A 15,332-nucleotide genomic window follows, 5' to 3' on the forward strand; every position below is an offset into this window, starting at 1 on the left:
GGAGGGCAAGATCAAACTACAACAGCAACAATGTTCTCTGCCACCTCCCCACTGTTGCTTGTGCAAACTCTGCCTCCTTTGCTCAGCGTACTGTATTTCCTCTTCCCAGAGCCTAACGCCTACCGCAGCATGGTGGGCCGTGCGGTCAACAGCACCCAGTTGGCTCAGGATTACACCATGCTACGCACCCTGCTGCAGTCAGTGCGCTACTATCACCGCGCCCACCTCTACGGCCCCAACACCGGACGCCCGCGGAAGAATGCCATCCTACAACTGGATGGGTAAGTCAGGAATAAAAAACATTCATTGGTGAGGATTTCTATACAGAATGTAATGTTGCCATGAGAGGAAGAGGGGAGGTTTCCATTCCATGTTAGGTGATCCTGCTGCAAAAAGGGAAAGTGGTGGAAAATGCATAGGTTACGTACAAGGTTTGGGATTTTCACTGCGCTTTACTGTGTTTTACTGTGCACACACAAATGTGCATGCACACACACTCTCGCACATACCCAGAGTAGTGGTGTTCAGAGTTTATGGCGCTCCACCGTGCAGGTTCCAGGGTGTCAGCCTAAATAAAGTGTCACTCGATTGATGGTGTGGCGGCACGATGTCCCATCTGTTCGCTTCACCCTCTCCGCCTACAGAAGCTTCACCATCTTTGTTTGGATTCTGCTGGCTTATTTAACAGCCCTCTCGCAGTTACAGCCTGTCCTCTTGTTTCTCTCTCTACCTTCTCTCGCTCTATCTAACCCTAACCCTAATCCTAATATAGTGCATCTACCTAAACACTTAAAAAAAAAAAAAAAAAAAATTCGCCTCAACAAGTCATTTAAATATCTTTTTTCACAAAGTGATTTTGTCCTAAAAACACAGAACAGCTCTGGTTCTTTCTTAGTGAGTGTTTGATGAAGCTACAGGCATCAAAATGTGACCACTGTCCATGCCCAAATGTTTTTTCACCCTTGGCACTGTTGAAGACTCTTGGCAACAAGTCTTTGAGAGTGTCACCGGTCTTCTCCCTTCAAGATTAGCCAATAAGGGTACCAACTACTGACTTCTCGGCTCAATTCCCACCTGAAGATTGCCAAGCACTACTTTTTTGATCCGATACTGCTCATGTAACGTGCGACATGATGGTAATGTAAGTCAGCACTACCATATGGCTGGTATAATGCATGTTGCTAAGTTTAAAACTAAGTTTGACTTTCTTTCAATGTTTGTTGCAACAGTGACCACACACATTCCATCTCACAAATGATTTTCCTTTTTAACAAGGAATTCATAATCCCCTCTCTCTTGTATGTTGAATCTCTGAGCTGGTGTCAGTGTTAGACCAGAGATTGTTCTCCCAGAGCGTGTCACAGCTTCCATTAATTCTCTCACTCATCTCATCATGTGCAACATTTTGCCTCACTATGCTGTTTTTAACATGGTGTCGTACCTTCATTGCACCTTTCTCATGGCTTTGTCCTTATGTTCTGGTACACTGAATGCTGCCTTTTCAAAACAGTCATGACTCACATGCTGCATGCTGTGGCAGGTGAGGTTGACGTCCAGAAATGTTCCGAAAATACAAAATAATAGATAGATTCAGACATTCTCAGAAACTAACAATGGCCATAAGTAATAACTGAGTATAAGATCATTTTTGGATGGGACTTTGATACGTTTTGGAGGAAAATCCTACCTATGCTGCCTGTAACATCAGGCTCATAAAGACATTATCACAGTAAAATCTGCATCCAGACCAGACATTGACCAGCTCAGTCAAGCCAAGAGCAAGATTTGGTCCGTGACCCAGTTCAGTTTGAGCCAGCTGTGTGTATGTCCCAGCATATGGCTCCACCTGGTAGACAAAGCCAGATGATGATGCAAGACTCCATGACTTGTATGACAACTGGAGTGGAAGTAGAAAACTTTAAGAATAGCTTTAAATAGCTTCTTAGTTCCTTCATCCAGTGTGGTTGCAACGTCACTGAATGCAGGATGTCAACATCTAAACACAAAATGGACAAAAAAATCAGACTTCTGTCTTTGTACTGACCATGAAGCTGAACTGCTTTTAAAATCTTCAAGTCATTTTGGATGTTGGCTACTGCCTGAGCGTCACAGGACAGTCACACAAAAGCATTTTCAAAACGCTTTCCCTTGACACACAGTGCTAGTCCTATGTATAAAAATTCATCCACTCTGGAGGACGTATTGAAAAATAACTGAAAAAACTCCAGCTCTGTTGGTGTTGACCTTTGAGTTCACAATTCACACAGTGTTTTCCCTCAGCTGTCATTGTCTTAATGAGCGGAAAAGCAATCGCTGATGTATATATATATATATTTTTTTTTTAAAAAATACTTTAATTGTAATTGAATTTTATATCTGATTTTAGCATTATGAATTTGACTCAACTGGGGAAAAAAAAATGAAAGGCTGACGGTCGTATTTTTGGAGCATGATTTTTTTGGACCAGCCACTTTCTAGACATTTAACGTCGGTTTCTCACAAGATTCAGAGTAAATATCGATGATTGCAGCTGTGAAAATAACAGTGTGTGAATGCAGCCCATGTCTGTTTTATTTACCTGGCCCACCATGATAAGTCCATTTGGGGAGCTCTGCCTTTGCCAGGGCACACAGTTGAGGAGATAAATACCTAAGCCAATATGCATCTACCTTTTTTTTTTTTTTTTTTTTATAAAATACTGATTCTGGCTTTGTCGTAAGTACATTTGAATGCTCTCCTCTTTTCTCAAGACACCCCAGATTCTGCTGTATGTCCACCTGTCACCATCAGTTTGGTGAAATGAAACAAACAAATTGCATTCTAATAAACTCCAAAGCCAACAAATGGGATGAATAACTCTTACAGAGTTTCACGCACTGTGCAGCATTTTAGTCAAGGTCTAAATTGGCCTAATAGTTAGGAGATGTTCATGTTGAGACTCAACATGGGGTCCTGGGCAGCCACCATCAACATTCAGCATCTTTCTCTGCTCTGTGTGGCCAGAAGGAAGATGTAATGTCTGTTCACTAATGCTTTCTATTAAGCTCCTTGTAATAAGTGTTAATTAAGGCCCATATAAGTTGTTATTACATGCTTATTGACATTTATGTGTTAATAAGACTAAGTGTTAATAACGGCATCATAGAGACATTTATTGCTAGATTATAATAAATTTGTAAGCATTTATAAGAAACTTGTTAAGACTTCATAGACTGCTTACTAATGTTAATAAAAGCTTTGAGTTTGTTATAATAGTTTTTAATAACATTACAAACAAATTTATTGAGATTTACTAACTTTCCAAGGGTGTCACTGTTAAACCCCCACCAAGGTTTTTTCTCTTGCTTTATTAAGGTAAAAAAAAAAAAAAAAAAAGTATTAAACTTATTAAATAATTCTTTTATTACCGGTATTAGTACTACGCACCTATTAACACTATAACACTTGACTGTTCTTTTTCAGACCCCCTTATCTGGAATGAGCACGACGGGGTTGATAAAATGTGAATTAAAAATTACATGTAAATTTTAGCAGTGAAGCACAAAACACACTTTTGAATATTTTTTTTAACTTTTCATCACTTTCTCTTAAATAGGAGCGACATGTGGCCACAAAGAGAACATTCTATAAAACAGACCTTTAAAAAAAAAAAAATAGTGCAAATATTAATACAATAAAAGTGATAAAAAGTAATTAAAAAAAAAAAAAAAAAGAGAGAAGAGAGTCAAGACAGATCTGTCAAGGCAAAGATCAAGCCTGAATCTGCACAGGTAATAAAACAATAACAAGTGACAGAGGGGAATGTACTGTACCACTGACTTTAAATAGCACTGTTAAACAAATGGCCAACAGCATTCTTTTAAAACAAAATAGACCCCATAAAATTACACTCTTCCATGATAAAATCAGAGTGCCTCCACACACGTCCATGCACATGCAAGCAAGTGTGCATGCAAAAGCACACGCCCCTGCGCTCGAATGTCTTCATCTATTTTAGTCAGAATCCAGCTGTCTGCAACACTTTTCTGCAACTGCACAGGGTTTGACAGCTAGTTGGAGGATATGATGGAAAAGTATAATTTGATCTGGATCTTTCTCAGCTATGTGCTTCAGCTACAGGGCTCACCTCACTGAAAAAAGTAGGAATTATATCTCGCTGGCCACTGACATTTCTAAATTATTCATAAATAAAATGTACTGTGTGTGTCTCCCCTTTCCAGCCTTCATTTTAAATGGCAGTGACTAATATGGCTTGCACTACAGAGTGATTGATAAACAGTGGGGTTTAGAGGAGAGGTAGGATGTAGAAGATGAAAAGTAAAAGCAGGAGGAGTGAGGAGCAAGAAGATGGAGAGGAAGAGAGCTGGAGTACACACGGGTCATGGGTGTCACGTTTAACGACGAGGTGATTCTTGTGTGTTTGACACTGTTGCGGGGGGTGGCTCTCGTGTTTGACAGCATGACTACTCTACCACGCTCATGAACCGAGATTAAGTGGACACCGCGCTGCTTAGTGGTCCAAATATCGGAGGCAGACAGACTAAACAAGCTACAGTGACGAAAGTTGTGTTTCTGTGACAAGGTGTTTACAGACAGGGATTTGGGAACGTCTGACAGGCTGTTACATCCAAATAAGGAACACTTTGGGTCAGGTAGACGAGGCGACTCTGTCCACATAACACACACACACACACACACACACAGTGGAAGGTCTGCCTGTGGGTCAAGGGCTGTTTATGAACATGTGTTTGTGTACAGGATGAGTCCATTAATTCAAAAAAAGAAGCCTGATTCTCAGCTATTTTATCCTCAAGTGCTGTCAGGGGTGTTAAGCCCTCTGAAAGCACAGTCTTCAGGCTATAAGTCCCACAGTGTTTTAATAAACCATGGTTCAGGCGCTCATTGACTCCATTTTTTTTCTTTTTCTCTCTCTCATTTTCAGGTTCATGACGAATGCTGGCTCTGTTGTAGATGCAGTTACGTGGCAACAGTAGGTATTTTACCCTTTTTTCTATATCATATATTACATTTTCTCTTGGATTTATGCTATACTGATCATCAGTCTCATACAACAGCTGACCATTATCGTAACTAACAGTTACTGTAAGTTAAATACGTCAGTGGTCACTGTGGTCAGTGTTAAACCAAAAGCACTAGGCATGTTGCTCTCCTTTGCCATCACTGCCACATATACAATACTGTATGTGTCGCAAATCTATTTGTCAGATAAAAGTTATTAACATTATTACTGATTGAGATGATTTGCAGCCAAGTTATTCCAAGAAGTAGAGAAGTTTCTATGCTCTGCAAATACAAACTGCATAAGAGAGCGTGAGAGATTGTGTATCTTAAATAAAGCCTGCCCTGCATTCATTTCACACTGGAATGCATACAAACTGGATATTGTTTTGATCAATAAAAATGTTTAGTTGCATTCCGCACATTTGGGTACACATGCCTGTGTACACACTACCACACATGCGCACAAAATGTGTACAAACACACAACTAAACACTGTCCCACTCTGTGTAAGCAAGTGAGTTGTCATTAAGGCCAAGGTCAGGTCTAATTAGAAGAAACGGAAGGAGGAAGGGGTGTCAGTAAGCCTTAGAAAAACACCACCCACACTGTTAAAATCAAACCATATGCTCTGGCTCATTCTCTCTGTCAATTAGCCTGTTTTACACCAGAAGACGAGATTCCAGTCTAACCAGACTGCGTGACAGAAACTCTGACCTCTACAAAAGAAGCCAAGCTAATAAAAATGGAGTCCACTCATTAACACGTCTGCTACATAGGTTTCCTTGCAGTGCGACCGGTTGAAGTTGTTTTGAATCAGACTGAGTGAGCTGAAAATGCACCACTCATTAGAACTAGTTTAGAGGAGCCGAGATTTGCTAGACAGTAAGTCTGTGGCTCAGGGTTCTCCTAAACTCAAAGGTGTTTTATTACAGCTTGTGGCAATAAAACATGCTGGGCTTGTAGTTAGATATTGTACACCTAAAAATAATTAAACTGTGTGGTTTGCATTATCTGTGACCTTTTTTCATAATTTATATGCTTCACACTTAGAGTACGGGGTAAATGTGAAACTGACAACACACTGATTCCAACATACATATTGGACTCAGTGATCAAATCTGATTAGAATTTATTTAAAAAAATATCTTGCAATATTTAATCATTCTTTCTCTGTCTTCTATGTCTTCCTTTGTCTTTCAGTGGTACGTTTTTTTATTCAACAGGCAGTCTCCCACACCCATATACCCATATCATGTGAAAAGTGATACAAAAAGTTTTTTTATGTTATTTTATTAATTAATTAATTTATTTATTTGTGACTATCCCAGGCACCTGAAGTTGTATGCTGTTTCTGTGGCCTAGAAATATTTTTGTTTAGAGTGTTAATTTTAGACCCTAACTTTAAGTGCAGCCCTAGCCTGAACATTACAGGATGTCTTATCCCTAACCTAACAAGGGCTGGCAGAGGCTTAATTATGAGAGAAGTCAGGTGTTGAGAAGTGACCAGCTGAGGGCTGCCACTTTACCTGCTGGCTGAGAAAATATGGGAAAGGGAAGTGAATGAGACATGGCTACTTGTTTCTCTCAAATTGCCATTTAGATCCCACTGAGAAACATGCTTAAGCCCCAGTTGCCCAACTAGTGCTGCACTGCTTGAAGGTATGAACATCTATAAATGAATGAGTATGACCCGCAGTGATCCTGAAATGAGCACGTGCAGAGCTTGAATGGAGCAGAACGGTCATTGCTGTACTCATTTGGCTGGTACAGAATAAAATGGCGATTATACTGTAGTTTTGTACTGAAGCAAAAATCACCAAAAGGATTGTTAACATTTGAATCTGTGTGTCCTGGTGTGTTACATAAATGTCATTAGCAATGACATCAGAGCCAGTGACTTGCCTAAGTAAGGGATTATCCACATTATACCATGCTCATTTGCCAACAATATCAAATAAAAGGATTTGCAAATTTTTGGTGAACATTTTGCACTCAAACACATGAGGTTGTGAGGAAAGAGTTTACCGTAGTCGTGACAAGTAGTAATTCTCTCTCTTTTTGGACCAAGCCAGTTAGACACAGTATAAATTAACGGGGTGAGGTAAGAGAAGGTAATGGCTCAGCTCAGATCAGTATGTTGATTTGTTTGGGGAGAGTGTTGCACTCCATTTAGGTTCTGTACATGTGCTCAGCAAAAATACTCTGAGTAGTGTTTTTTCTTACAAGGAAAAATTAAATAATGATGTAAAGTATACTTTTAGGATCACTGACTTGGAGACCTCGAAATTTTTGGCTTTGCAGTTTGGCCTGAAAGTGAAGCTGAAAGTACCTTTTCAGAGCCCGGCTACACATTCATCAGTGTCATCCAACTAACTAATGTCATTTTAATCAGGCCAGAGTGATATCTTGTTCTCAGGTTTCCCTTGTTCCACAGGGGTCAGATTGATTGGTCACACTGATAGTGCCTGCACTGCATTGGATGCTTGTTAGTGCAGCTGCTGAGAGAAGTGGAGATTTGAGTTCTCCTCCCCGTCTATAGTCCATGTGTCATTGGGACTGTAAATTTTGTTATGGCATTCGCCCAGGAAGCTACATATCAACTGTTTATTATAGGATGATTTGATGATAACCTGCTGTTCTACATCAAGGAAGACATTTCCCTTCTCTCTCCTACTTTGCAATCTTTCCGCTCACCCCAAATGCCACGCTACATCAGATGACCATTGCTTTGACCATTGTTTATCCCATCCTGCTCTCTCTTCATTTCTTTCATCGACAGAACTCAGTCATTCACCCTCCTGTTCCTCCGTCCAGATTTTTTTTTTTTTTTTTTGTGGTTTTCATGCCTTAGCAGCTTTGCATATTTGACCCCATCAGATTTAGGCTATTTTTCCAGTCTGTATTGTATTAATGTGCTGATTTGGTGCTGAATAGTTTTGTTATTGAGTTACCTTTGATGTGGTGGGGATAGTTGGCGATGGTTGTGTAAAAGAAGCTGACCAAGTGGATATTTGTCTGCATACATGGGAGCATGGTGTTGCTCATTAAAGTCCCGGATCTGATGTGACTCTGGTCAGTCTGGATGCTGCAGTTTTATGTCCATTTTTGTATGTACTCTGGGAAAACTTCTGTTGTGATGTTGGCTTTGGACATTCTCATGCCAAGTGTGTTCTAGCGGAAATGCTTAAAGTAGGCCTCTTATATTTCAAGCATTTCTTTATGGGGCTATGTGCTCTAATGAACAACCCAGCTTGTATTTTTAATGAGGAAACCCCATCTTGCCTTGTTAGACAGGTCAAAAATCTCATGATTACTAATGTCCAGTGCAAGACAGTTGGAACTGAATTGACGTTTAATATTTCTGTTGTATTGTAAATAATTTGGTTTTCTACATGCAATCTAGACTTGAGAATTATTGTAAACCCTGTAGAGAAATGATAAGATAACCAAGTCATCTGTGGACTCGAGATGAAAGATGAAGGAAAACTGGATCTTTCTTAATTTTTTACAATTGACTATGAATAATCTATATGAATGACAGTCAAATCTGAATCAGCTTTCTTGCCCATGTGTGCTTATGCATACAATTAATATGACTTACAGGCTTTTTCTAGTACTGTTTGATTCAAGATTCAAGATTTTTATTCGTCACATGCATGATGTACGGGTACAGCAGCAGTGAAATGCAATTGCAACAACTCCAGCACTGTGCAAGTAAAAAATAGATAAGAATAAAATAGATAAAAAATAAAATAAAAATAAAATAGAAATAAAATAGAAAGTATATATAACACTCCTATATACAATATACAACCTATGTACAATAAACAACAATATACAATAAGTCCAAATAAGTACAAAGTAAGAAAGGGAATAAAAGAAGAGTGAATGAATGGGAACATGATGAACATGTGGTGAACATGTGGGGAAATACAGGCTTTTGAGACTGTTAAAAGTGATATTGGGATCTAAATATACCTGAACTTGAACTTGAATCAGCACCTTGGAGTATACCCGCTTTTTTGAAATCATGTATATGGGAGAGCATACCCACTTCTTCCTCAGGTAGCTACCCACCTACTTAATGTTTACCTACATCATGAACTGTCACCACAGCCCTGGTTGTCAGCTGATTTATTGTGTAGTGCTCTTGGGTAATGTATCTGCAAGAGAACCTGAAGAAAGTGCAAAACAAGACTGAAAGGAGTTTTTAAGTCTATTTCATCGTACATAAGTCAACGCGGCCATAGTCCTTTCCTTTCCTATTGAGATGCAACTGATGAAAGATGGGCATCTGATAAATATGAGAAACAAAGCTTCCAGATATGTCTTACGTAGGCACAAGATAACCTTTAGTTGTTTTTTTTTTTTTAATAAAAGAAATCCAAACTGACAAAAACAAACTCCAGGGAATACTTGGACAAACACACTCGGTCAGGACAGAAATGCTTTTTACAACACATGAGACTTTCTGAAATTAAATCCTCTTAGTCTGTTAATCAGCTGGAGGCTGTGATCCATGCCTTTTTTTTTGTCATACCTAGTCTGCTGTAACTCCCAACACATCTGCTCCACTCAGAATAATATGTATGCAAATAACAATTAGTACAGACTGATCATGCAGAATGCCAACACTATTTCATCCCCATTTTAGCTCCACATACCAGTGAATTAACCGTTTAACCCTTCATGAACTCCAACGCAGTCTGAGGTCTTCGAGCGTCGCACTTTTCATTCCACAGTTAAGCCTGAAGACATAAGAGTGATTAAGCTTTCTCCATCAGGGCCTGTAACCTCTGGAACAACCCGGCTGACAAAACTAATTATCTCAGTGTACTTCTAACAAATGCACTTTTTTAGGCTTACTTTATTATTTAATTATGTAAATGCAGAGTAATGCTAACATCTTTATTTTGGGATTTTTTTTCTTTTATTCTCAACACAATATGTCAGGTTTCAGATGAATGTTCACTCATTCTCATGCTTGTACTGGTTTGAAATAACCTGAAAATAACCCTCAGAATGTAAGAATGTCAGCTAAATTCCTAAAATGTACTAACCAGAAATAGTCAGCTTGACAACTTGTGTAATATTGTCTCATAATGTTATTAAAAAATGGAAAGTTCTAGCAGAGGGGTAAGAAAGGTCTACTGGTTTTCAGTGCAGTTTCATGTTTCAGGATTTTCTAGAAATCTCAAAACACAGAATGTGGCACATCACTCCACTAGTCTCAAGGAGCTGGCACTTGAAACATATTGCTTTGGTTTGGAAGTGAAATAATCTCACCCCATTGGGAGATTTATTTAAGACAAATAATATCTTACAATCCAGTACCATGTTAAATGACGGTTGAGATTGATGTTTCTGTAGTGTAATTGTGATGTAAATGCATTTCATGGAATCTGAAACATGAAGAAGAATGCTTGGTGTTTCCTAGTTTTGCAATGTTCTTTGGACGCTGCCAAGCCTCCAGCTGTAGAGTGTTATTATTGTGTTTATTAGAGGGGCAAGTTTCTGTTGCTCTCTTGTTTTCCACTCTCTTGGCCTTTTGGAGAGTGCTTTGGGGTGGCCCTCTGTCTTCCCAAGGTGATGTTCTTCAGGAGCTTGGCACAAATCCACTGTAACGTCTTGTCTCATTTTCCTCTCTTAACATCATGTCTCATCAGTATCTCTGTGCCTCGGCGTCCCCCACTGCCTCTGTGCCACTAACACACCAATGCAAACACAAGCACACAAACAAGCACACGCACACACACACACATGCACACAGTGTCTGCAGTCGGGATTTGGCATTTCTTTGTTTCCAACTTATGCAATCCCACATTTTGACAAGGAATTGGATTGTCAGTATAAGGAAGCATAATTTAATATGTCAGTCCCTGTGTATCATAGCTCCTGTGGTCAAATGATCTGTTGTGTACTACATCTATGAATCCCCTGAAAATGATACTTAATGATTTGGAAAAAAAATACAACCTAAAATTCAAATTGAATTTAAGGCTATATTTAGGCAGATTGGAATGCAAACCAAGTAGAATCAATCATAATAACAATTAAGTCCAATATGGACGTAATTTGCAGTCTTGTGAAATGAAAGCCACGCAGACTTGCCTCTAAATTACGTCAGCATGGTTATATCGTGGTGAATTCTTCATGGTCTGCATTTCAATGTCAGTGAATGTAGCTTTAAGTGATATGGAATGATTAATCGTTATTAATTTTAGTTTATTAATTATTAAATTTCACTTTGAAATGACACTTTAATAAATAGTGTTGTTGAGTGTACAGAGAGTACAGTGTGCATTGACAATGCTGTGGCATTTCTCTTGCAGTTATTACATGGAGGGCCGAGTGAACAGAGTGGAGGACTTCTTAAAAACTCGCCTGCTGGACACACTGACTGAGCAGATCACAAAAGTCACCAAGGTATTGTCAACGTGAAGCTGAATTTCAGTTTGAACTTTAGCTTGAAATAATTTCATATCTGGTTATATATTGGTTTCTAGGTCTTACCTCCGTTTGGCAACGTCCAGTTTTAACAATGAAGACTTGCATCGGGCGAAGCAGATCCCTTTGATTTCAGTGACCATTTTTATATACACCATATCCTGAGATATATGTATGCATTTCTGTAGATTTTGATTTATGTGTCAGATTAAATGTCTGCTCGCTTTTGTGAGCATACAGCCACATGTGCAAAGCACAAGTGTGAGCCCTCAGGGTGAGTGGGTTGTGTCCACGATGAGGTAATATTATCAGTACTAGCTGCTGTGGCAGCTGAGTTGCAAGGGATGATCAGTGCCAAAGTGCTCTCATGCCTGAGGCAAAAAGGAGTGATCAGTCCAAGGAACATTTACTCCCAATACAAAACATCCAAAATGGCAATGGATTTTCGTAAGCTGGTCAGCCAAAGTCTGAGAGTTCAGGGTTTGTTGTGTATCCATGTGTTTATGTGTGTCTGCATGTGTGTGTGTGTGTGTGTGTGTGTGTGTGTGTGTGTGTGTGTGTGTGTGTGTCAGTGCATCTCTCAGTCTTCAAGTCTATTTGCATGAGTATAACTGTTTTGTTGCCAGCTGTAATGGCTTGCATCCAGCTACTGGAACCATTAAGATTCAGTCAATGTCAGGCAGTGTTTGAAAGCTAGAAAAACAAATCCTTAAGATGGGGAGAATTTAACCAGGTTATTCCTCAAAATTCAATTCTCTCAGTGGTTCTTGAAGTGATTTCAGCTGAACTCCACTGGGGTGGGGATTTCACAAAGTTGATTTCAGCGTGGATTTTGGTGAAACACTTTTGCCTCTGTCATCTCATGACAGGTAGTGAACACACACACTCCTGGCAAGAAGGTGTGGCTGGGTGGATTTGGGCCGGCATGGGCAGGAGGCACCAATAATTTGTCACACACATACGCTGCTGGCTTTCTGTAAGTATTATTATCATACCTTGGAACCTTAGAAAACCCTATTATATACCTTTGACAGTGATGAGTTAAAGAGGTTGCATGAGATAGCTGTCAGATAGACAGATAGATAATGGATCACATATTATAAATTTTCAAAAATGTGCATAAACAAAGCCAGCCACTGATGTACTTAAATTTTCTCTTTGCCTGTGTTTGTTCATGCATGTTCTACGTTGCAGGTGGCTGAACACACTCGGTATGGCTGCTGTGCAGGGGATTGATGTTGTCTTGCGTCATTCATTCTTTGACTATGGCTATACGCACCTTGTGGACCAGCACTTCAACCCTTTACCTGTAAGCCTGCCCAGTTGCTCTCTTTTATTTCAACTAGAATGCTTCTCAGCTCCCAGTGCTCAACTTCTCAAACTGATGAGCTGATCTGGATGTGCCCTGAGCCTGGGTTGCAACCCTGTTGGCCTCTGGACATTTTCTATACCCGACCCTTTCCAGCCTGCCTCTCTGGCACCTCTCGCTCTTTCCCGTGGGAGCTATTAGCTAAGATGAAAGGTGTTTAGTGGTGTTGAGTGGCTAGATGCGGGAGCGAAATGCCGTGTAACCTTAGCCCTTTGTCAGTAGCTCAGGACAGTGTCACTGCTCCCCTCATCCCCCACCACAACTGTGCTTCTCTGTGTGGAAAAGTCGGCCGGTGAGAGATTTGCAACCTGAGATACTGATACACACAGACATGATGGTAAAATCCCCTGCAACACTGTGTGAAATGGAAGTGCCCGGTCCCAGGTCCCTCTGAGGCTGGGACAGGGCCATGTCAGAAAACTGAAATGCTTATTTAATGCTGATTGATTTAAATGTGCATGTCTTGGTTGTTTATGTAACATACTATAAATAGAAGTATCTATTTTTTAATGAAACAATCATTAACTGAAGCTTATCCTGGTTTTACATGATCAAGTAATCCTGAGGTCCTTAAAATACATGTATGAACCGTGGGCAGGTGCACAGAGGCATATAGAAGACAATTAAGTGGAAAAAAAAAAAAAAAAAAAAAAAAAATATATATATATATATATATATATATATATATATAATTTATTTTTTTATTAAAGATGGTGTGCTGCTGTTGAGATGATCTTTTTTTTTCTTTTTCTTCTTTCCAAAGTGAGATAAAATGCTTTAAATCTTGTCTTAGTGCCAAATATTTCTCATTTGTGTGGGAAAAAAATATAATTTAAGATATTAATATAAGAATAAAAGAGGGAGAGAGGCTTGGATGTTGCTTTACTACTGCTTAGTCAAAGGTGTGAGAAGCAGTGATAAAATGCTACCACGTGCCAAACACATAAAAAAGATTTATCACAGGGAGATTGTCTTAAACTGAAGCTTGAGCAGGGCTGCGTGGTTCACATTAAGGACACCTAAATCACTGCTCCTACACCACAGGATAAAGATGATGGAAACAGGGCCCACAGCATATCTCACACTTGTTATTACTGGATTTCTTTATTTCTTTTATGTTTTTTGTCAAAAAACACAGAACAGAAGGAACTTTGGCAATGACAGGATGCCACGTTATTCTGCTCATGCAATAGTCACTTATGTACAACCCGTCGATGTTTTTTCAATGTATTGCTTATCATTACTTTATGTGCTTTCTTCTGTCTCACTTTAACTCTGACTTTGACTTCAACTTCAACTTTGTCATAAAACAATCAAGATGGCTTCATTTTTCTTCCCTCTTGCGCTCCATTATTTTCCTGGGAATGATGGGTCTCCCGCTAGGATCACAATGCTTTTAACATGGCTGGATGTCTGAAGGCTGCACCAGCCTACCTGCTGAGAGAATTCACTGCCGGGCCAACCTGTCCACTGCCTGGGAAATTTATGGCCTGGCCCCTTCTCTTGGGTCATTCCCCATTGGTAGATGTTGATTCCAGTCAAGCCCCTGACTCCACCACTTTACCTCTTTAACTATCTTTTCATCCCTTTCTCCTTTTACCTGGCTGTTCCATCTTGTCCATCTCAATCTGTCCTATTGTGTCCTGTCTTTTTTTTTTTTTTTTTTTTTTTTGGGTGGGTGGGTGGGGGGGTGTTGGTCCCAGTCCCTGTCTGTGTCTCCCCCAAGGGGTGGCTTGTAAACTGCAAGTGCCAGTTCATCTCATCTGAGATGGTTCTTTCATGCTGTGCAGGATAGAAATGCCAGTATTTTATGTCTGGCAATGCAAGAGTGTCTATTGTTCCTGTCTGAAAAGAGACTGCATGCTCATACTTGAAGTTCTCATGCTCTTGTACTTTAAAGAAAGAAAAAAAAAATCTGTCTATAAATCTATCAGTCCATCCAAGAACATGTCTCTCTGCCAGTTTGTCTGTCTAAAGAGAGAGAAACACAGAGAGGGTGAGAGACAAGACGATCAGACAGAGAGACGGATAGATCTCTGAGGATTTCGGACATCAGCTGTTCACAGTGTTGCAAATTTCAGCTTTGTGCCTCACAGACTGCTGAACCGGTCAGAGATATCATCATGGCTGTAGTTTGAAATATGTCCAGATAGTGATGGTTTCTTCAACTGGAGTTTTGAAACTTGAATGCAAAGAGTAAAGCACCACACAGTCTTGCAGAAATAAAACTTTGCTCCTCCAGACTCAGACACGCTGTTTGTTTCATAAAGTATGTAGTAATCACAGATCACAGTTCTAGCCATACATTCACCCATCCATCCATCCCTCTGCCTGTGGCCTACACTATACAGTTCTATACTGTGCTCTGCTCTCCAATGCCTGGGCAGCAAATTAAGTTAAAGCCTGCATGGAAAAAAGAAGCCCTTAAATGTTGCCATATGCAGGATTGCATGGGAACTTCCTGAGGAACACATGTTGTTCCAAGCCTCTCAGA

The 15,332-nt window shown here is 39.8% G+C and overlaps 1 protein-coding gene across 1 annotated transcript in view; it reads left to right on the forward strand.

The window, feature by feature from the left end:
• The window catches only part of hpse2 (heparanase 2), a 58,319-nt gene that overhangs the window by 34,375 nt on the left and 8,612 nt on the right, over window positions 1-15,332 (forward strand). The window contains exons 5-9 of the mRNA XM_030070637.1: window positions 110-281; window positions 4,943-4,990; window positions 11,355-11,448; window positions 12,339-12,445; window positions 12,664-12,778. Of these exons, the coding sequence (XP_029926497.1) occupies window positions 110-281; window positions 4,943-4,990; window positions 11,355-11,448; window positions 12,339-12,445; window positions 12,664-12,778 (536 nt within the window). The remainder of the gene's footprint in view (window positions 1-109; window positions 282-4,942; window positions 4,991-11,354; window positions 11,449-12,338; window positions 12,446-12,663; window positions 12,779-15,332) is intronic.

This window comes from Myripristis murdjan, chromosome 15 (genome assembly GCF_902150065.1).
Source record: "Myripristis murdjan chromosome 15, fMyrMur1.1, whole genome shotgun sequence".
Lineage (NCBI taxonomy): Eukaryota > Metazoa > Chordata > Actinopteri > Holocentriformes > Holocentridae > Myripristis > Myripristis murdjan.